The 22,120-nt window shown below is 35.6% G+C and overlaps 1 protein-coding gene across 1 annotated transcript in view; it reads left to right on the top strand.

The window, feature by feature from the left end:
* LOC101051686 (disintegrin and metalloproteinase domain-containing protein 5-like) overlaps positions 1 to 22,120 on the top strand; it is a 102,123-nt gene that overhangs the window by 17,189 nt on the left and 62,814 nt on the right. The window contains exons 7-11 of the mRNA XM_003942405.3: positions 231 to 296; positions 11,191 to 11,262; positions 11,428 to 11,594; positions 12,758 to 12,839; positions 17,652 to 17,788. Of these exons, the coding sequence (XP_003942454.1) occupies positions 231 to 296; positions 11,191 to 11,262; positions 11,428 to 11,594; positions 12,758 to 12,839; positions 17,652 to 17,788 (524 nt within the window). The remainder of the gene's footprint in view (positions 1 to 230; positions 297 to 11,190; positions 11,263 to 11,427; positions 11,595 to 12,757; positions 12,840 to 17,651; positions 17,789 to 22,120) is intronic.

Below are 22,120 nucleotides of genomic sequence, written 5' to 3'. Positions count from 1 at the left end.
CAAATAAGAGATACCTGAATTCTTATATATCTTGAGATGTCTAATAGAAATGTCTTGCTACCCAGGGTACTTTGAACTGGAATCTTCTGAATAGTATCTAAATTTTATACTTGAAAACAGTCTCATTATATAATCAGGAGCAATGTATCTTTCAGTTTATCTCTCAATATAATTTCAGTAGAAGGTAAATTTTTGTAAATTTCTCATAACTCATGTTGTGTGTTTTTCAGAAAATGGACTTTATTAAGTTATTCCCTCGATATCTTGAAATGTATATTGTTGTGGACAAAAATATGGTAAGTCTTCTTTTATAAATTGTTATTTTAGAATTAACATTTCTCTTTAACTTGATTTTAGTGATGCAATGAAAATTATCAACCATTTTATTTGCATTTGCAATGAACACATTCTTACAAATTATGAGTAAAATGAGTTTTTGTTAATTTATTTTGTATATAGCATCTACTCACTTTTGCAAAGTAAAACATCTTAATTTCAAAAGCTTGTTGACTATTGTTATTGTTTCAAAAAAACTACAGCCTAGATGAAAGCATAGATTACAACTCCCTTAAGCCCTTAACCCTCATATATAATAATAATATCTAACTGCCTCAGTCTAATAGGAAGGATGGTCTACAAAACAAATATGCCACTTCTTTAAAGCAAAAGGAGAAAACAAATTATCACCTGTTTTATTCTCAGTTCTAGGTAAGTGAAACAAAAAGAAAAGCAAATGAACAAACTACTCATATTGAGAATTCATGACTATACTTTAGATCTCTTATGAATTTAGGCTCTGAATATTTATTACGTATGTGGTTAGGATTCTAATCCACGAGGCTACATTTGTCCCAGGTTGGTAAAAGCTGAGGGTGCATGATGGAAGCAAAAAGTATTTATCTCTGGAGGAATGCCACTTCAAGCAGAATACTTCTGGATTCCTACAGATTAATATCAGCCATACATATATGGGCTCACAATCCATAAGGAAATAAAACACCATGAACAATGGCTAGCAAAACAAAAAATATATGTATGATGGCTAATATCAAGTTTTAAAAAAATAGTTTATGATTGGCAGAACAATAGGATGACTATCATTGACAATAATTGTGTATATATATATATATATATATATATATATATATATATATAATGTTTTATTGCACTTTACATTCTGGGGTACATGTGCAGAACATGCAGGACTGTTGCATAGTTACACATATGGCAATGTGGTTTGTTGCCTCCATCCCTGTCACCTATATCTGGCATTTCTCCCCATGTTATCCCTCCCCAACCTCCCCACCCACTGCTGTTCCTCCCCTAGTCCCCCACAACAGACCCCAGTGTGTGATGCTCCCCTCCCTGTGTCCATGGGTTCTCATTGTTCAACACCCACCTATGAGTAAGAACATGCACTCTGTTGCCCAGGCTGGAATGCAGTGACATGATCTTGGCTCATTGCAACCTCTGCTTCCCAGGTTCAAGTGATTCTCTTGCCTCAGCCTCCTGAGTATCTGGGATTACAGATGCGCACCACCACGCCTAGCTAATTTTTGTATTTTAGTAGACACGGGGGTCTCGCCATGTTGGCCAGGCTGGTCTTGAACTCCTGACCACAGCTGATCTGCCTGTCTCAGCCTCCCGAAGTGCTGGGATTACAAGCATGAGCCACCATGCCCAGCCTCAAGCAATTTTTACATACTCCATGTTGAGTTGAGATGTCTCTTCTATCTTTCTTTCCAGGAGTGTCAGGAGCTATAGTCAAGTTTCAAGAAGGGAGAATGCTGTTGAGACTGTGCAGGCAATGGCCTAAAAACAATAAAAGCTTCATTAAAAGCTGATTTCTTTTGATTATTATCCTGTACTAACAATTTGAAGTAATATCAGGGATAAAATAAATCACTGGGCAGACTCCTCCCATGCCTGCCACTAGTTGATATGGCACTGCGAAAGCACTCCAATATCTTCCTTAAGAAGGATACATCATCATTTAAATAATGAAAACAATAAATATTCACTATAGAATGTCTAGAAAAATTTGAAAAAATATTTTTAGGAGAGAATTCACATTAACTCCATCACTTATTGACAATCATAGCCCTTTATGTCATTATTATTTTTTTGGTTATTAAAAGTAATTCTGCTATAAACATCCTTGTTATATATATTTCTTTTGGCATTTGTGGTTTTTTGGAAGTACATTCTTGCCCCACATGCATTAGGTGTTTGTTCTAATGCTCTTCCTCCCCTTGCTCACCATGCCCCACCAGGCTCTGGTGTGTGATTTTCCCTCCCTGTGTCCTTGTGTTCTCATTATTCAACTCCCACCTATGAGTGAGAACATGCAGTATTTGATTTTCTGTTCCTGTGTTAGTTTGCTGAGAATGATGGCTTCCAGCTTCATCAATTTCCCTGCAAAGGACATGAACTCATTCTTTTTTATGGCTACACAGTATTCCATGGTGTATATGGGCCACATTTTCTTTATCAACAGTCTAACATTGATGGGAACTTGGGTTGGTTCCAAGTCTTTGTTATTTTAAGTAGTGCTGCAGTAAACTTACATGTGCATGTGTCTTTATAGTAGAATGATTTACAATCCTTTGGATATATATTAGTAATGGGATTGCTGGGTCAAAATGTATTTTGTGTTCTAGATCCTTGAGGAATCGCCACAGTCTTCCACAATGGTTGAATTAATTTACACTCCAAGCAACAGTGTAAAAGCATTCCTATTTCTCCACATTCTCTCTAGCATCTGTAGTTTCCTGACTTTTTAGTAATAGCCATTCTAACTGGTGTAGATGATATCTCATTGTGGTTTTGATTTGCATTTCTCTAATGATGAGTGATGATGAGCTTCTTTTCATGATTGTTGGCTGCATAAATGTCTTCTTTTGAGAATTGTCTGTTCATATACTTTGCCCACTTTTTGAGGGGTTTATTTGTTTTTTCCTTGCAAATTTGTTCAAGTTCCTTGTAGATTCTCGATATTAGACCTATGTCAGATTGCAAAATTTCTCTCTCTTTCTGTAGGCTGCCTGTTCACTCCTTTCTGATGTAAGCATTTATAGCTATAAACTTACCTCTTAGTACTGCTTTTGTTATATCCGATAGATTTTGGTATATTGTGTTTCCATTATCATTCGTTTCAAGAAAATTTTTAATTTTCTTCTTAATGTCTTTCAGAAGCATGTTGTTTAATTTCCATGTATTTGTATAGTTTCCAAAATTCTTCTGTTATTTCTAGTTTTATTCCATTGTGGTCAGAGAAGATGCTTGATTTTGTTTCAATTTTTTAAATGTTTTAAGATGAACAAGGAGGGGAGCACTACACACTGGGGTCTGTTGGGGGGAAATAGGGGAGGGACAGTGGGGAGTGGGGAGTTGGGGAGAGATAGCATGGGGAAAAATGCCAGATACAGGTGATGGGGAGGAAGGCAGCAAATCACACTGCCATGTGTGTACCTATGCAACAATCTTGCATGTTCTTCACATGTACCCCAAAACCTAAAATGCAATAAAATAAATTAAAAAAAAAAAAAAAAGAAAAAAGACCTGTTTTGTGACCTAACATTTGGTCTATCCTTGAGACTGATTCATGGGCTGAGGAGAAGAATGTATATTCTGCAGCTGTTGGATAAAATGTTCTATAAATATCTATTAGATTCATTTGGTCTATAGTGCAGATTAAATCTGATTTTTGTTGTTGGTGTTGACTTTCTGTCTGAAAGATATTTCCAATGATGAAAATGGGGTGTTGAAGTCTCCAGCTAATATTGTGCTGAGTCCCATTTGTGTCTTTAGCTATAATGATTGCTTTATATCTCTGTCAGCACTTTGTAAAAAAAAAAAAAAAAAAAAAAGAGAGAGAGAGAGAATTTGCTTTGTACATCTGGGTACTCCAAGGTTAGGTACATATATGTTTAGAATTGTTATATCCTCTTGCTGAATTGACCCCTTATTTGCTATATAGTTACCTTCTTTGTCTCTTCTTATGGTTTCTGTCTTGAAACCTATTTTTCTGATATAAGTATAGAAACTCATGCTTTTTTTTTTGGTGTTCATTGGCATGAATATATTTTCCATCTTTTAATTTTTATTTTTTGTATGTCTTTATAGTTGAAGTATGTTTCTTGTAAACAACGGATCAATGTATTTAGTATTTTTAATCCATTCAGCCAGTCTATGTCTTTTGATTGGAGAGTTTAGTCTATCTGCATTCAATGTTTTTATTGATAAGTAAGAAGGACTTACTGTTGACATTTTATTATTTGTTTTCTGGTTGTTTTGTGGTCATATCTTTCTTTCTTTCATTCCTATCTTCCTCTAGTGAAGTTGGTTTTTCTTTGGTGAGGATTTAGTTTCTCATTATTTTTTGTGTATGCATTGTATGTTTTTTGGTTTGAAGTTACCATGAGGCTTGCAGATACTCTCTTATAACCCATTATTTTAACCTGATGATAATGTAACACTTTTGCATAAAAAAACAAAGAAGCAAAAATAAAACTAATAAAACTCTACACCTGAATTTCATCCTCCCACTTTCTAACTTTTTGTTGTTTTCATTTATATCTTATTGTACTGAGTATGTCTTGACAAGTTTTTGTAGTTGTTATTTTTGATTGGTTCGTTGTTTAGTCTTTCTATTTAGTATAAGAATAGTTTGTACACCAGAGTAGTTTATAGCACCAGTTATAATGCTGTAATATTCTGTGTACTTAATATTACCAGCAAGTTTTGTATCTTCAGGTGATTACTGCTCATTAATGTCTTTTTCTTTCTGACTGAAGAACTCCCTTTAGCATTTCATGTCATAGGACATGTTTGGTATTGATGAAATCTCTCAGCTTTCATTTGTCTGGGAATGTCAGTCACTATTTCTCCTTCATCTTTGAAGGATATTTTCACTAGATATACTATTCTAGGGTAAAAGGATATTTTTTCCCCTACAGCACTTTAAATATGTCATGCCATTCTCCTTGCCTGTAAGGTTTCTACTGAAAAGTCAATAATTTGGAGCTCCATTATATGCTATTTGATTCTTTTTTCTTTCTGCTTTTAGGGTCCTGCCTCTGTCTTTCACCTTTGGGAGTTTGATTATGAAACACCTTGAGGTAGTCTTTTTTGGGTGAAACCTGGTTGGTGTTCTGTAATCTTCTTGTAGTTGGATATTGATGTAGTTGGAGATATTTGTTATTATCTTTTGAATAAATTTTCTGCCTCATCCCTTTCTCTATCTCTTCTTTAAGGACAATAACTGTTACATTTACCCTTTTGAGGCTACTTTCTAGATCCTGTAGGTGTGCTTCATTGTTTTCTTATTCTTTTCCCGTCTCCTCTGTGTATTTTTATATAGCCTGTCTTCAAGCTAATTCTTTCTTTTACTTGATCCGTTCTGCTACTAAGAAACTCTGATTCATTCTCCAGTATGCCAATTGCATTTTTCATCTTCAGAATTTCTTCTTGATCCTTTTAAATTATTTCAACCTCTTTGTTAAATTTATCTGATAGAATTCTGAATTCCTTCCCTGTGTTGTCTGAAATTTCTTTGAGTTTCTTCAACACAGCTATTTTGAATTCTCTCTCTAAAAGGTCATATATTATGTTTCTCCAGACCCTGATGTCTTATTTAGTTCATTTGGTGAGGTCATGTTTTCCTGTATGATGTTAATGCTAGCAGATGTTCTTCAGTGCCTGGGCATTGAAGAGCTAGGTATTTATTGTAGTCTTCACTGACTGGACTCATTTGTATTTTTCTTGGGAAGAATTTCCAGTTGTTTCAAAGGATTTGGGTGTTGTGATCTAAGCTGTATCTGCTTTAGGGGGCACTCCAAGCCCAGTAATGATGTGCTCCTTGCAGATTTGTAGAGATATTGCCTTGTTGGTCTTGATCAAGAACCAGGAGCATTCTCTGGATTGTTCTCTTTCTTTACTTGTTCCCATACATACAAAGTCTCTCTCTCTTTTCTGAGTCACCTAAAGCTGGGGGTGGAGTGACACAAGCACCCCTATGGCCACCACCGCTATGACTGTGCTGCATCAGACCGAAGCCAGCACAGTGCTGGATGTCATCCAAGGCCTGCTGTAATCACTACCAGGCTACTGCCTAGGTTTTCTCAAGGTCCTGGGGCTCTATAATCAGCAGGTGGCAAAGCCAGCGAGCCTGTGTCCTTCCCTTTAGGGTGGTGAAATCTCCTAGGTCCTTTGTGGCTCCAGAAGTGCCTTCTGGAAGTGAAGGACTAGAGTCAAAAACTTTAGAAATCTTCTTGGTATTCTGTTGCATTGTGGCTGAGCTGGCACTCAAACTAAAAGATGCAGTTCTTCTCACTCTTTCCTCTCCTTTTCAAAAGCAGAGGAACTGCACCCCTTAGCCACTGCCACCCCTGGCCTTGAGGAGTACTACCAGATTACCACTGATGTTTCCTTAAGGCCCAAGGTCTGTTAAGTTATCTTGTGGTGAATGCTGCCTGGCCTGGAGCTTACCCTTCAGGCCAGTGGGCTACTCTCTGGCCCAGGGCAGGTCCAGTAATGCCATCCAAGAGTCAAGTTCTGGCATTGGGGATCCTAAGAGTATGCTTGGTGCTCTAGCCTTCTTTGGTGGTGCTGGTACCTAAGGTGCAAGAAAAAGTCCCCTTTACTTTTCCCTCTGCTTTTCATAAGTGGAAGGAGTTTTTCTCTATAGCCACCACAGCTGGTAATGCGCTGAGTCTCACCTGAAGCCCACAAGTCTCAGAGGCTCACTAAGGCCCTCAGTGTATTACCTGGATATCACTGCTGATTATTCAGGGCCTAGGGGCTTTACAGTTAGCAGGTGATAAATGCTGGCACGACTGGATCCTTTCCTTCAAGGCAGCAGTTTCCCTTATGGCCCAGGGTATGTCTAGAAATGTTGTCTGGGAACTAGGTGTCTATCTGTATTATTATAATGGTATTCCTGACACTGGGTGAATTATAACAAGCAGAAATTAATTGGTTCACCATTCTGGAGGTTGGGAAGTCCAATATCAAGGACTGCAGCCTGGGGTTACGAAAGGAGTGATGTCAGCATTTTCTTGGCTGGCCCTAGCTGGTGCCTCAATATGTCATCCCTCCCCCCACCGACTCCAGTCCACTGTCTTTGGGACTGTTTCAGCCATAGGACTCACCTACAATTTGCAGGCTTTGTGGCCAAGACTGCCTTTCAAGTTTACTTGAAGGCCAAGAGTACTTTGGCCCTAGGTGGTGAGGTTCAGGGGCACCCAAGTTTGCACCACTAAGATGGGCAATTCCCCTCTGAGTAGGGCTATTTTAAATGTTCCCTTTGTGGGTGGGTTTCAGCAGAGTTTGGTCTAGTTTTCCTTTCTGCTCTAACAGAACAGCACTGAGTTCAATTCCTCACAATTGCTGTGCTCTCCCTCTCATATCACCCAGAGGTGCTCTCTGGTGCTGCCAGGGGTGGGGTAGGGGTGACATCAGGGGCTCAGGGCTGTTTTTTCTATCTTTTCAGTGCCTCTTTGAGTGGTACAAAGTTGAAACCAAGTACCGTGAGTGCTCACCCTATTTTGGTTGTTATGAAGGTGTGTGTGTGTGCAGATGTTACTTTGGTGTCCTTGCAGGAGGGTGGGGAGCAATCAGTGGAGTTTTCTATTCTACTATCTTGCTCTGCCTCCCTATGAGTTTATTTTTGTTATTATATTTTAAATTTAAAAATTCTTGTTGATTCTTTATTTTCTGCTTTTTTTTTTTGGTCAAGACTTGCTATTTTTTCCTTCAGGGTTTTTTTTTTTTTTTTTTTTTTTTTGTATTCAAGTATGTTCATAACTTCTCATTAAATTTTTTTAATGATAGCTGCTTTGAAATCCTTGTTAGATAATTATGGTATCTGTATTGTAATAGTTTGGGCTGCTATACTAAACTACATAAACTGAGTGGCTTATAAACAACATAAATTTATTTCCCACAGTTCTGGGGACTATAAATCCTAGGTCAGGGTTCCAGCATGGTTGGATATCGGTGAAGACCTTCTTCTATGCTGTAGAATGCTGGCTTTTTATTTTATCCTCAAATGGTAGAAGGAGAACTAGAGAGCTCTCTGGGGTCTCTTTCATAAGGGCCCTGTTGTAGTCTGTGTTATTATAACAGTATATGTGAGACTAGGCAATTTATCATAAACAGAAATTAACTGGCTTTCTGTTTCGGAGGTTGGGGAGTCCAGTATCAAAGTGCCACATCTGGTAAGAGCTTCTAATGACATCATCATGTGATGGAAGGCAAGATGGCAAAATAAGTCAAGAGGAGGCCAAATGTTCCTTATTTTGCTTTTGCTGGTGGGTGCATGATGGGGGAATTTTTTTTTTTTTCTGTGAAGTTTGGCTAAGTAAGAGTGGCCTGAAAGTTTTCATTCTTGCTGTGCTTCCTTTTTCCTGGATCTTTGGATGGAGGAAGCAGGCTTTTACCTTCCTGCCTCCTTCCCTCTCTCCCTCACTCTGTTGATTGGCATTTCAGTGTTGATATTTCCAGGTAGCTGGCTTTTTTATCACCCTATCTGGGATATAGAGGATAAAAAGAATATCTATAGAACTCACTGATGTATCTTTTCAGGTTCCAGTTCCTTAACAAGTTTGCTTTCTCTCCACTTATAGAGTCTTCTTATCTGCTTGATAATATAATATGCAGGGTTTTTAGCTATACCTGAAAAAATGGGTCAATGGTCAATTGTCTCATTTTCTGCAGTGTTATCTGAGCTTGTTGTCTCATGACCAAGATCATTAAGGAGCATGTACACAAAGGGTGTGGTTGGAGTGAAAGTTTAATAAGTAAACGAAGAAAGCTCTCTGTAGCGGGGGGTAGGGGGACAAGTCAGTTGCTGCTTTTACAGTTGAATTAAAAAACTTTTATAAGAAACTCCTCTCATCTTTGTAGCTGTTTGTGTAACTTCTCATATCTGTAAAGCTGTCTTGGCAACTATCCTTATCTAGGCAGCTGTAGGCATATTTTGAGTAAGCAGAAAGTACAGCTTCTCTTGTCTGTGTAACTGTGGGTTTGTTTCAGGTAAGGTCCCCCACTCCCTGTGCAAGTTCCCCTGGAACCCACCATGTAAATGTCTGAGAAGTGAAGAAAACTTTTTCCTGTGAGCCTGCTAATCACACAAAGAACAAAAGTCTTTTATGCTGGATTTTACTTCATCTGTGTAGCTGAAGCCTGAGGTTTCCCCAGGCTGCTCTATTTGTGTCTGTAGCTGTGATTTTCCAGGTTGTCTTTCTATTTAAAATAATTTTGCCAAAGACCAGCTTTAACCATCTGCCCAACTGTGTTTTCCCTTTTAGCCTCCCTCATTACTGGGAGGGACAGGGAATGTATGTCGACTACATGTTTCTGGAAGTGGAGGTCTGACTCAGTTACCCAAAACATTATTTTCTAGCTATGTCCATTGAAAAACCTTCTAGGTAATAACCCCTCAAGAATAATGAGTATTTTTAGTGCCAGAATCTTGGTTTATGGGTGCCATTATCCATCAAAATGAATCTGATTACTCTGAGAAATTTCTAAGTCTGAAGCAGAGAAACTTCAAGGTGACTCTGAAAAATCCTGCTGTGGTACAAAGCAAGGAAGTGTTCGGTGTCTGATGTGGGCATATAAAATGGATGTAGGAGTTATATTGAAGAACTGGCAAATTGCCAAATATGGTACAACTAGAGCATTGTTGGGGAAAAATGTAATGGACTATTGAATAAAAACAAAAATCTATGAGTCCATATTGATTCTTGTGAGGGAAAGGAAACAATGGCCAGGTAATAAACTTAGAAGGAAGAATAGAATTAGAAGATAATCAATTGCAGCTAAAGAAACAAACAAAGAAATAAACAAAGAAAAACTTGATGATATATTTAAAAGAGGTAAGAATTTAATGTGTCAGTTGCCACAGTGTTAGGTATAGATAGTTTTAGTGGCATGTTCTTTAAAACATTGCAGAAAGATATAATTTATATACTAATATGATTATTCTAGAACATAGTGAAAATATGCAACTTATTTTTAATTAGTGCCCTAATATTAACTTAGCAACATTTATTTGCTCAACTATTGCAAAGCACACACATATAAGCAATAGGTCCAGCTTTTTGAATGCTATAAACTTCTAAACAAAATCTTACTATTAATTTTGACAATATTAATAGAATTTACCCCTTTGATCAATGAATGTAATAATAGTTTAATAGTAAGCAATGTGTTAATAAAATGTATTGCATCAATAAGTCAAAAGATAAAAATGATTATCATTTTGGTCTGTTTCCAAAAGACAGTTTATAAAAATTAAACTCCATTTTGATATAAACTAGTTATAGGAAGATTTGTAAATAGGTGTTTTTCAGCATGATCTAGAATACTCATCTAAAACTGATCGACCACCTCTTAATGAAAAAATATTTGAGATTTCCCAGTGAAATATTGGAAGCCATGTTCGTATACCTAATATCATCCTTGCTATTTAATACTGTCTTGGCATTTTAAAGCAATTAGACATAGGAAGAGCTTACTGGAAAAAGAAGAAATTAGAACATGTGTTATAATACATTGTGAAAAGGATGTTTCTAACACAGTATACAGTATCATTTTAATGGTGATCCTCTCACTGAGGATTTTCCTACTTTCTGCACATACTGTTTTTTGATCTAGGATTATATTTATAATTATATAAATGAGAACTGCTTGAAATACATTTTAGAAATTCAGGATTCAATTTTCATAAAAAAGAAATAGTGCTAAATTGATTGCATTAAACATTGCTTAAAATCATGTTATGGCCAGGTGCAGTGGAGTTTGAGACCAGGCTGGGCAACATGGTGAAACCCTGTCTCTACTAAAATACAAAAAATTAGCCAGGTGTATTGGTCTGCACCTGTAGTCCCAGCTACTCATGAGGCTGAGGCAGGAAAATTTCTAGAACCCAGGAGGCGGAGGTTGCAGTGAGTTGAGATCATGCCACTGCACTCCAGCCTGGGCGACAGTGTGTCAAAAAAAAAAAAAAAATCATGTTATTACATATTTTTATTAAATCATGATTTGTATTTTATTACTCATTTCCTGGATTTCAATTGGAATGGATTCTTATGGCTGCTTTAGAATACAGCATATTGTAAGATAAAAGATATGTGATGTATTAATTACATCAACTAATTTTTAAAAATCATTTGTCTTTTGCAGTTTGATTACATGGGTTCTGATATAAACGCTGTGACACAGAAGGTTATTCAGATAATTGGTCTTGTTAACACTGTAAGTTTTTAAAAACTATTTTAAAATATATTTTATAAGAATAATGTGTATAATATTTGTGTTGTTGAAGAGTTTCCATAACCAAAGTACTGTATCATGTGTGTTATTATAAAATGTAATATAATGTTCAAGTTTGCCTAAAATTTTTAACTTATATTCTTTTAGATGCTTACCCAGTTACAACTGAATGTTATTATATCTTCCATTGAAATCTGGTCAAATAAAAACAAAATTGATACTACAGGGCATGCTGAAAATGTATTAGTACAATTTATTGAATGGAAAAAGGACCATCTTAACTTTAAACCACATCAAATTCCATACTTATTTGTGTAAGTGTAGTATTCTGCATTTTATTTTATTTTATTTTTTTGACCGCTGGCAGAAGGAAATTTATTGCTGACAGAAGAGACCAGCCTTTTGATAAGCAATTGTGTTTCAGTGTGAGGCAAACAAAAAGCACCTACAAATGCAGAGATAATGTGGTCGAGACACAGGATGGCTTCACCCACATCTTATTATTCACTAAATCAACAAAGAAAAACTCACTAAATACAATTGTAATAAAAAAAAGTCTACAGTGCTCTGAGCACGGCCACTGCTGATTGACAGCAAGCTTGTACTGCTCAGCACATTTGGCAGAGTCTTCTGTTGTGGACTTGACTTTATTTTATATAGTGTTTGACAGATGTCAGAAAAAAAGAACGCATTAAAATGACAGAAGCTGCATTTTATAACATTAAAGGAATAATTTGAAATGATTTAATATGATCAGTATGAAAAATCAGCATTTATTTTATATATATTGTGTTCTACACATTTAATATAGATACTGTGGAATGTGAAAAATGTAAGCAAGAGTACTTGTCCTCAAGGAGCTAATGTGAGATAAAACTGAAAATATTTTAGCAAATGACATAAAGTCATTAATAAAAGCAAAATTCCACAAAAACATATTGGAATAACTAAAAGTTTAATTATGAGTGCTACAATTTATTTGATTTCCTCTGGTTTATGAACCTTTACTCTAGATTATATTTCTACATTTGTGACTCACTTCTAGTTATTTCTTATGTTTATATTTTCTAATAAAATGAAGTGTTGAATTGTCATACTATCTAGAATTTAATATGCAGAAAAATTTGGTAAAAAATAAATAATAAATGAATAATAAGGTCATAGGAATTTAAAATTTCAGGAATATAAATATCGAGGATACCAGAATAAAAATGATAATTATTACTGCAATAGTATTTGCATAAATTATTAGGCCTTATCCTATTTCTGGATATTTATCAAATTCAAAAGTGAAAGTGTATATTGAAGTACTTTTCACATTGAAACTTTGAGAAAAATGTATTTAAATGGTATAATTTAAAGTAGCATGGTATTTGGGAGATAGTAGAGATAGTAATTGTTTGTTGATGTTTGCTGCTATGAAACTTATCAATAATAACCACTTTAAAATTCACTTATGGAAAAAGTTATTTTTCAGCTTCAAGAAAATTTCCACCTTCATAGGAGCCACATTTCCTGGACAAGTATGTAGTAAGGATTATGCTGCTGCAGTTGCTCTGGTGGGTAATTATCCGGTTTACTCTCAATACTTTCATGTTTCAAATTTTCCTAAATATTTTAAAACATGAATAAGTATATTACTTAGTTTCCTTATAATTTTATAGCTTTTATATTACGAATTTGGAGCATAATCAAGAGGTATGTTAGGAATGGGGCTAGAAGGAAGCAAATGAGCACATGATGCATTTCCATGAAGATTAAGGACATTTACTCCTGCTTAAGGAGTAATGTACATTCTCCAATCCCTTTTCTCCTGGGATGTGATTATATTTTTGTGAAATTACTTGCTGTCACCTTACAGGTCACTCTGTGTTCATTTTCACCACATTTTTGTTCTCTGTGCTTCACTTGAGATCTGACTTTAAGTAGAATTAATAATTCTACAACAATTTTAAATCTGCTATTAAGCAGACCAAATTTTTAAATTCTAGAGTATCTACTTGATGATTTTTTAAAAACCTTGTTAATTAAATCTTAAAATCACATAATTGAGGTATAATCAACATACACAGGCTGTACATATTTAATGTACACAACTTGCTGAGGTTGGAGGTAAATATTACACTTGTGAAACCATCACCGCAATAAATGCCGTAAGCATATTTGTCATCCCCAAAAGACTACCCTGCTTTCTACGCTTATTATTAGTAGTAGTATTTTGTCATAACATTTAATGGAGGTTCTATCCTCTTAGAATTTTTTTAAATTAAAATTTTATATTTTATTTTATATTCAGGGGATACACGTTATGGATATCTTATGTACTGGTAGGGATTGGGCTTCGCATGTGCCCATTACCAAACAGTGAACATTGTATCCAATGGAATTTCTCAGCCTGCACCCCACCTTCCACCCTCCTGCTAGTGTCTATTATTTCTATCTTTAGTCTATGTGTGCCCATTGTTAAGCTCACACTTATAAGTGAGAACATGTGATATTTGACTTCTTGTTTCTGAATAAGTTCACTTAAAATAATGACCTTCAGCTCCATCCATGTTGCCACCGAGAGCATGGTTTCACTCTTTTTTTTTTACGGCTGTGTGGAATTCCATTGTATGTAAATATCAAGTTTTCTTTATCCAGTCAACCATTGATGCACACTTAGGCAGGTTCCCTGACTTTGTTATTGTGAATAGTGCCATGATTAATGTATGAATACAGGTGTCTTTTTTTGTATATTGATTTATTTTCTTTTGGGTGGATAACCAGAGGTGGAATTGCTGGTAGTTCTATTTTTAATTCCTTGAGAAATCTCTCTACTGTTCTTCATAGAGGCTGAACTAATCTACTTTTCTACCAACAGATTATAAGGGTTCCCTTTTGACTGGGCATAGTGGCTCACACCTGTAATCCCAGCACTTTGAGAGGCCAAGGTGGGCAGATTGCCTGAGATCAGGAGTTCAAGACTAGTCTGGCCAACATGGTGAAACCCTGTCTCTACTAAACATACAAAAAAATTAACTGGACATGGTGCATGCACCAGTAATCCCAGCTGCTTGGGAGGCCGAGGCACTTCATTCCAGCCTGGGTGATAGAGTGAGAGTCCATCTCAAAACACAGAAATAAATAAATAAATAAATAAATAAATAAATAAATAAATGAAGGTTCCCTTTTCTCTGCCTTTGTGCTATCTGTTGTTTTTTGACTTTTTAGTAGCCATTTTGATTGATGTCAGATATCTCAGTGTGGTTTTAATTTGCATTTCTTGATAATTAGTGATATTCAACATTTTTTCATGTGTTGCCCACTTCTATTTCTTATTTTGAGAAATGCCTATGTTCTTTGTTCAAGTTTGAATGAGATTATTCATTTTTATCAAAATGTTGAATTATGTTTATTGATTTATGTTGAACCATCCTTGCATCCCTGAAATGATGCCCACAGATTGTGCTGTTGATCTGTGCTCTCTCCCTGGCCTGGGAGCAGCAGGGATGAAGGCAGCAATGGCAACAAGAGGAAAGGACTCATCAGCGACTTCTGGGAGTAGGGCAGTATATACCCTGTTGATACATGAAAGTTCCTGGCCTTTTTTGTTGACACAATGGTGTCAGCTGGCACCAGGCTCCTCAGCTCAGGCAGTGTGGCCATGACTGCTCTGGGCAGCCAAGTCACCATTTCCCTGGGAGGCAGAGTGTCACTTCAGCTCAGGCCCTGAGGGAGAGGCAGGGCACAGTAGGGACTAAAATGGGTAGACAAAGTAGCTCCATAGTGGCTTGGTCCTGCACGGAAGGGTATAGCAGCAGCTTGGCTCAGGGATGTTTCCAGACTAATCTGAGCTGGGAGATACAGTCAGGGAGGCAAAGTGTTTTCTTCTGTTTTCTCTGTGGCTATCCTGGGTTTCTATGTGTTTTTGTTTGTTTGGTTGTGATGTAGTCTTGCTCTATCACCCAGGCTGGAGTGCAGTGGTGCAATCTCAGCTCATTGCAACCTTTGCCTCCCAGGTTCAAGCAGTTTTCCTCAGCCTCCTGAGTATCTGGGATAACAGGCATGCACCATCACACCTGGCTCATTTTTGTATTTTTAGTAGAGATGAGGTTTTACCATGTTGGCCAGGCTGGTTTCAAACTTCTGACCTCAAGTGATCCACCCATGTTGGCCTTCCAAAGTGCTGAGATTATAGGCATGAGCCACCACGTGTGGCTTATCCTGAGTTTCTGTACTACCCAGGGTTTCTGCTCTCCTTTGATATACTTGGCACCTCATTTAGTTATTTTCACCAAAATGCAGTTGCTTATTCATTGTTTTGACTGTCTTTATAGGGGGGACAAGTAGTAGGGACTTTCAGTTAGCCATCTTGCTGCTCTTACTTTCCTTCCAATATCTTTTCTAAAAAATTTCTTTTTAATTTTCACTACTATTTGTTTAAATTTGTGTCCCTTTACCATTCTGGTTCATTCCTTCTGATTTCTGTTTGTATGTTTTTCAGTTTACTTTCCTCATAGGACTTTCACTTATCAAATGCTATATAAGTCAGGGCAAATTAAGAAAACAGATACTACACTAGGTATTTCAAAAGGATTTAGAAAGAGAATTATGCAGGTATTTCACGTCTAAAAAAGTCAAAAGGGAATAATGAGTTAACAGAGAGATAATAAAAAGATCAGCTACCACTCCAGAACTAAGGAAAGATTGGGGTTCCCAAAATTGAGGTCAGAAGAGGAAACATCCAGCTGTTTAGGTCTCTGGAGGAAGGAGTACTGCCTTGAGCTACTGCTACATTCAAGGGGCATAAATAGGTGAACTTTGATAGTACTGGAAGAAGTTGGAGTCAGGAAACTATTGATCCTTGAGTAAACTACAAATACTGTAATAAACTTCCACTTTAGGAGCAAAATGGTGCTGATTGGGCCATGCTGACAGAAACAGCAGTCCATGGGAAAAAGAAATCCACTTCTTTCTTCTAACTGCAGATAATTTGGTAATAAAAAAAATATGGGAACTATAGTTTGCAGATTCTTAGTCCTACAATGTTATAGCAGAGTATAGAAGAGTAGATTTGAAATTCATTTTGTTGTTTTTTATGGTTCTTGCACTCATCTGTTATATCATTTTAACTAATGAGAATCCCTAAAATATGAGGGAAAAAAAGAGGCTTCTATTTCCTCTAACGAATAGTAGAGGGAACAGGGATCTACCAAAATTTGGTAAAAATATAGCTTTTCCTACAATTTATTCCTTGCTTCTGTCCTTATAATTTCTTTTGATCAAAACCTGGGATGGAGAAGGAGGGATTGCTTACATTCAAGCAGGAAGTGAAAATTACTCTTTTTTAAAGGTGTACTGAAACATTTGATGCATTACTTTATTGTTATGTTGGCCATACTGTTTCTCTCCCCATTAGTGAACAATAAGCAACCCAGGGCAATATGGAGAACAAAAATTTAGAAACATCTCCGTGGATATTGGCCATCTTCTCTGAAATACTCTTATCACTCCCTCACTGTAATTTTTCCCTTACTTCTGGGTCATCAGAAACCAATTACTTTTTTACATTGCAATATTAAATATTTTTCTTCTGTGATGTTGTCGCTTTGTATTTTGGATGTTCAGTGGCCCACATTATTTTGCTATGTGGTAGGAAGATAAATTGATTTTGTTGGAAGTACTTAAATATGCAGAGTGAGGACATGCAAGTAACTAAGGCAAATAATGACTCAGTTATTCCAAAATGTTTTCAATTTTACCTACAACTTCAAAATAATTTGTAATTACTTAGAAACAGATGATAGCTGTGTTCTTTCTCCTATATAACAAGACTTTAATTGTCTTCTGAATTGCCATCTGAGCAGGACTCTTAAAGGAAAACATAAACATTGGAAATGATGTACAGGAGAACAATAATACCTATGAGGATGTATTATTTATCTCTTGTGATGTAACAGATCATACCAAAACTTGGCAGATAAAAACAATGCAATTCTGTAGGTTAGGAATCTAGGAGAAATTTAGTGGGTGGTTCAAACTCTAGATTTCCAACAAAGGCTAAAATCAAGGTGTCATTAAGTGCTGGAGTTATCTCAAGGTTTGACTGGTGGAGGGGGATATGCATTCAAGCTTAAGTTATGTGACTGTTGGCAGATCTCAGAAAGTCTGCTTCCAAGATCACTTATATGGGCTTCTCTCCAAGTTCACCTTAATGATATTGTCATTAAGTTTTGAAACTTAATATAACTATTATGTGAACTCATTCATGTTTAATAAATCTATCATCAAAAAGTTTAATAACTACTAATTTTTGATTCAGTAAATACTGTTTTATTTTAGAACTGATTATAATTATTAGTTAACTTTTTCTTTTTCTTTATGTTTAGTATTCAGAAGGTTTAACCTTGGAGTCATATACTGTCATTATTGTGCAATTGCTTGGCCTTAATCTGGGATTAACTTATGACAAGACTGACACCTGCCATTGTTCAGGAGATGTTTGCACAATGACACCAAAAGCAGTGTAAGAATTTTCTTTATTAAATAGACATGTTATTTCTTTCTTTAATTTTTTTCTCTTTCCAACTTTTTTAGAAAAAATTTTGTATGTACATAGTAGGTGTATGTAGTTATGGGGTACATGAGATGTTTTGATACAGGTATGTAATGTGAAATAAGCACATCATGGAAAATGGATACCCCATTTTTATATTCCTTGTATTACAAACAATCCAGTTACACACTTTATTTTAAAATGTATAATTACGTTATTATTCATTGTCATCACCCTGTAGTGCTATCAAATAGCAGGTCTTATTCATTCTTTCTGTTTGTTTTGTACCCATTAATCATCCCCACGTCTCTATAGCACTCTATGACCCTTCCTAGCCTCTGGTAACCATCCTTCTACTCTCTATTTCCATGAGTTTTGATTAGTAGATCCCACAAATAAGTGAGAACATCTAATGTGTGTCTTTCTGTGCCTGGCTTATTTCAATTTCACTTAATATAATGATCTCCAGTTCCATCAATGTTTTATTTTTAATTATGTACATAATAAATATATAAATCCTAAAGATTTATGATATAGGTATGATATTTTGATCCAAGCATACAATATGTAATGATCAAATTGGGGTTATTAGGATTTCCATTACTACAAGCATTTATCAATTCTTTGCATTAGGGACATTCCAGTTCCACTCTTTTAGTTATTTTGAAATATGCAAGAAATTATTGTTAAGTCACCTTGTTCTGCTAATGAACACTAGATCTTATTCCAAATAGATTCCATCTTATTCTATTTGGAATAAGATCTAGTGTTCATTAGCAGAATAAAGTGTATTTTTGTACTCATCAGCAATTCCCTTTCTACCTCCCCCTCCAACCTTCCCAGCCTCAGGTAACCACCATTCTATTTTTTATCTCCCTGTATTCAATTTCTTTTAGCTCCCACATTTGAGTTAGAGCATGTAATGCTTGTCTTTTTGTGCCTAGATCATTTTACTTAACATTACATCCCACAGTTTCATCGATGTTGTTGAAAATGACAAGATTTCATTCTTTTTTATGGCTGAATAAAATCCTACAGTGTATATATACAATATTTTCTTTCCAGATTCATCCATTGATGGACACTTAGGTTGGTTTTATATCTTTATTGTGAACAGTGCTACAATAAAATGGGCATGCAAATATCTCTTCAATACATTGATTTTTTTTCTTTTGAATATACTTCTAGTGGTGAAATTGCTGATTGATATGGTAGTTGTATTTTTAGTTATTTGAGAAACATTTATAGTGTTGTTCATAATGGCTGTACTTACCTTCCCACCAAGATTGTATGAAGGTTCCTTTTCTCCACATCCTCGCCAGCATCATTCTTGTCTGTCTTTTTGTTAAAAGCCAGTTTAACTGAGGTGAGATGATATCTCATTGTAGTTTTGATTTGCATTTATCTGGTGATTGGTGATTTGCAGCAATTTTTTCCATTTGTATGTCTTTTAAGAAATGTTTATTCAGATCTTTTGCCCATTTTAAAATCAGATTATTTGTTTCTCTGCTATTGAGTTGTTTGACTTCCTTATATATTCTGGTCATTAAACCCTTATTAGATGGGCAGTTTGCAAATATTTTCTCCATTCTGTAGCCTGTTCACTATACATTGGTTATTAAGCTCTTGTTAGATGGATAGTTTGAAAATATTTTCTCCCATTCTGTAGCCTGTTCACAATCAACAGTCACTTTGCCGATTGTTTATTTTGCGGTGCAGAAGCATTTTAGCTTGATGTAATCGTATTTGACCATTTTTGCTGTGGGTGCCTGTGCTTTTGAAATCTTACTCAAAAAATCTTTTTTCAGATGAATTTCCTGGCATATCTCCCCAATGTTTCTTCTGTAATTTTATAGTTTCAGGTTTTAGATTTAATTGATTTTGATTCAATTTTTTATATATGGCAATAGAGAAGGGTCTAGTTTTATTCTTCAGCATGTAGATGTCCAGTATTCTCAGCATCTTTAATTGGAGACATTGCTTTTTCCCCAGTCTATGTTCTTGGAGGCTTTATCAAAAATTAATTGATCATAAATGTGTGGATTTATTTCTGGATTCTCTATTCTTTCCATTGATGTACATGTCTGTTTTATGATAGTGCTGGATTTTTTTTGCTACTATAGCTTCGTAGTATAATTTGAAATCCAGGGATGTGAATTCTCCAGTTTTGTTCTTTTTGTTCAGGTGGCTTTGGCTATTCTGGATCTTTTGTAGTTCCATATAAATTTTATGTTTATTTTTTCTATTTCTATGAAGATTGTCATTGCTGTTTTGACAGGTAGACTGCTTTGGGTTATATGCACATTTTAACAATATTGATTCTTCTAATTCATGAACATGGCATGTCTTTCCATTTTGTGTCTATGTGTCCTGAACACTCGTATTTCTATTAATCAAACTAAAGTTGTTGGCAATTATATAACACTACACCAAAAAATTGCAGAATACACCCTCTTTGCAAGTGCAAATGGAGCACATACAAAAATATTTCTAGCACTCTCTCTGGCCTCTCCATGCCTGGAAAGCCCTTTCGCCTTACTATTTTTAGAATATGGATTATAGTTTGTTTTTCTTTTGGCCAGCTCAAGGGCACTTTCTATGAATGGGGCATATGAATTGCCTATTTTTAGTGATTCTAAAACATCTAAATACTGATAAATATAAAACATTAATAAAAGAAAATGAAGAAGACAAAAATAAATAGGTAGTACATGTTTATGGATTGGAAGAATTATCTTATTAAAATATTCATAATTATTGATCTACAGGTTTAGTGCAATTTCTATTAAAATTTTATTGTCATTTTTCACAGAAATAAAACAAAAATTATAAAATTTGTATAGAACCACAAAAGACACTGGATAGCCAAAGCAATCTGGAACAGAAAGAACAAAGCTAGAGGTATCACAATACCTGGTTTCAAAATCTATTACAAACATATAGTAATCACAACAGCATGATACTGGCATAAAAACAGACAAATTGACCAAGGGAACAGGATAGAAAGCCTAGAAGTAAATCCACGTCTCAAGGTCAATTTATTTTTGACAAAGTTGCCAACAGAACACAATGGGGAAAGGACAGTCTCTCCAATAAAAGATGCCGAGGAAACTAATACATGGTGCTATGTTAACATTGAGAAGAATGAAATTGAGCCCTTATCTCATACCACATGAAAATAAACTCAACATGCATTAAATGCAAAAGCATGAGATCCGAAACTCTAAAACTACCAGAAAAAAACAAAGGGGAAATCTTGACATTGATCTGGGTAATGATTTTTAATATATGACCCAAAAAGTACAGGAAACGAAAGCAAAGATAGACAAAGAGGATTACATCACACCAAAGGAAAGAACTAACAGAGTGAAAAGACAGCCCACAGACTGGGAGAAAATATTTGCAAACCATGCATATGATAAAAGCATAATATCCTAAAATACATAACACAGTCTCAACAGCAAGAACATATACAAGCCAATTTAAAAATGGGCAAAGGACCGGAATATACATTTCTCTGAAGAAGACATACAAATGATCAACAGACTTGTAAAGAAATAGTCAACATCAGTAATAATTAGAGAAATGGCACCTAAGATAGCACCTCATGCCTGTTAGAGTTGCAATTCTCAAAAAGAAGACACATATGTGTTGACTAGGATGAAGAGAAAAGGAAACACTTATACTCTGTTCATGGGGATATAAATAATACAACCATTATGAAAAACAATATGGAAATTCCTCCAAAATGCTAAAAGTAGAATATCATATGATTCGGCAATCCCACATCTGGGTATATATTAAACATAATTAAAATCAGTGTGTTGAAGAACTATTCACATTCCCATGTTCATTGCAGTTATTCACAAAAGCCAAAATATGGAAGCAACCCAAGTGTCCATCGGTGGATGAACTGATAAAAACTTGTGGTTGTCCTAGTTCATTTTATGCTCCTATATCAGAATACTCAAGACTGTTAATTTATTTTTTAAAAAACCCAATATTTATTTGGCTGACCATTCTGGAGTTTGAGAAATCCAAGGTTGAGAAGCCTGGATCTGGTGAGAGCCTTCTTTCTCCATCCTGCTGTACAGGAGGAAGGGCAAGAGAGCACAGGTGCATATATAAGAGGAGCTGAACTTGGTTTTATAGCTAAACCACTTTTCATGATAACCATGACAGTCCATACAGGACATGCATGATAGAAGCATTCTCAAAGATTAGTTCTCATGGCCTAGTCATCTCTGAAAGGTCTTACTTCCCAATACTGTTGCATTTATTGGGTATTAAAATTGGCACATG

This window comes from Saimiri boliviensis, chromosome 13 (genome assembly GCF_048565385.1).
Source record: "Saimiri boliviensis isolate mSaiBol1 chromosome 13, mSaiBol1.pri, whole genome shotgun sequence".
In the NCBI taxonomy this organism is placed as follows: Eukaryota; Metazoa; Chordata; class Mammalia; order Primates; family Cebidae; genus Saimiri; species Saimiri boliviensis.
Note: the sequence above shows the minus strand (reverse complement) of the source record. Positions and strands in the feature narration are given on the sequence as shown.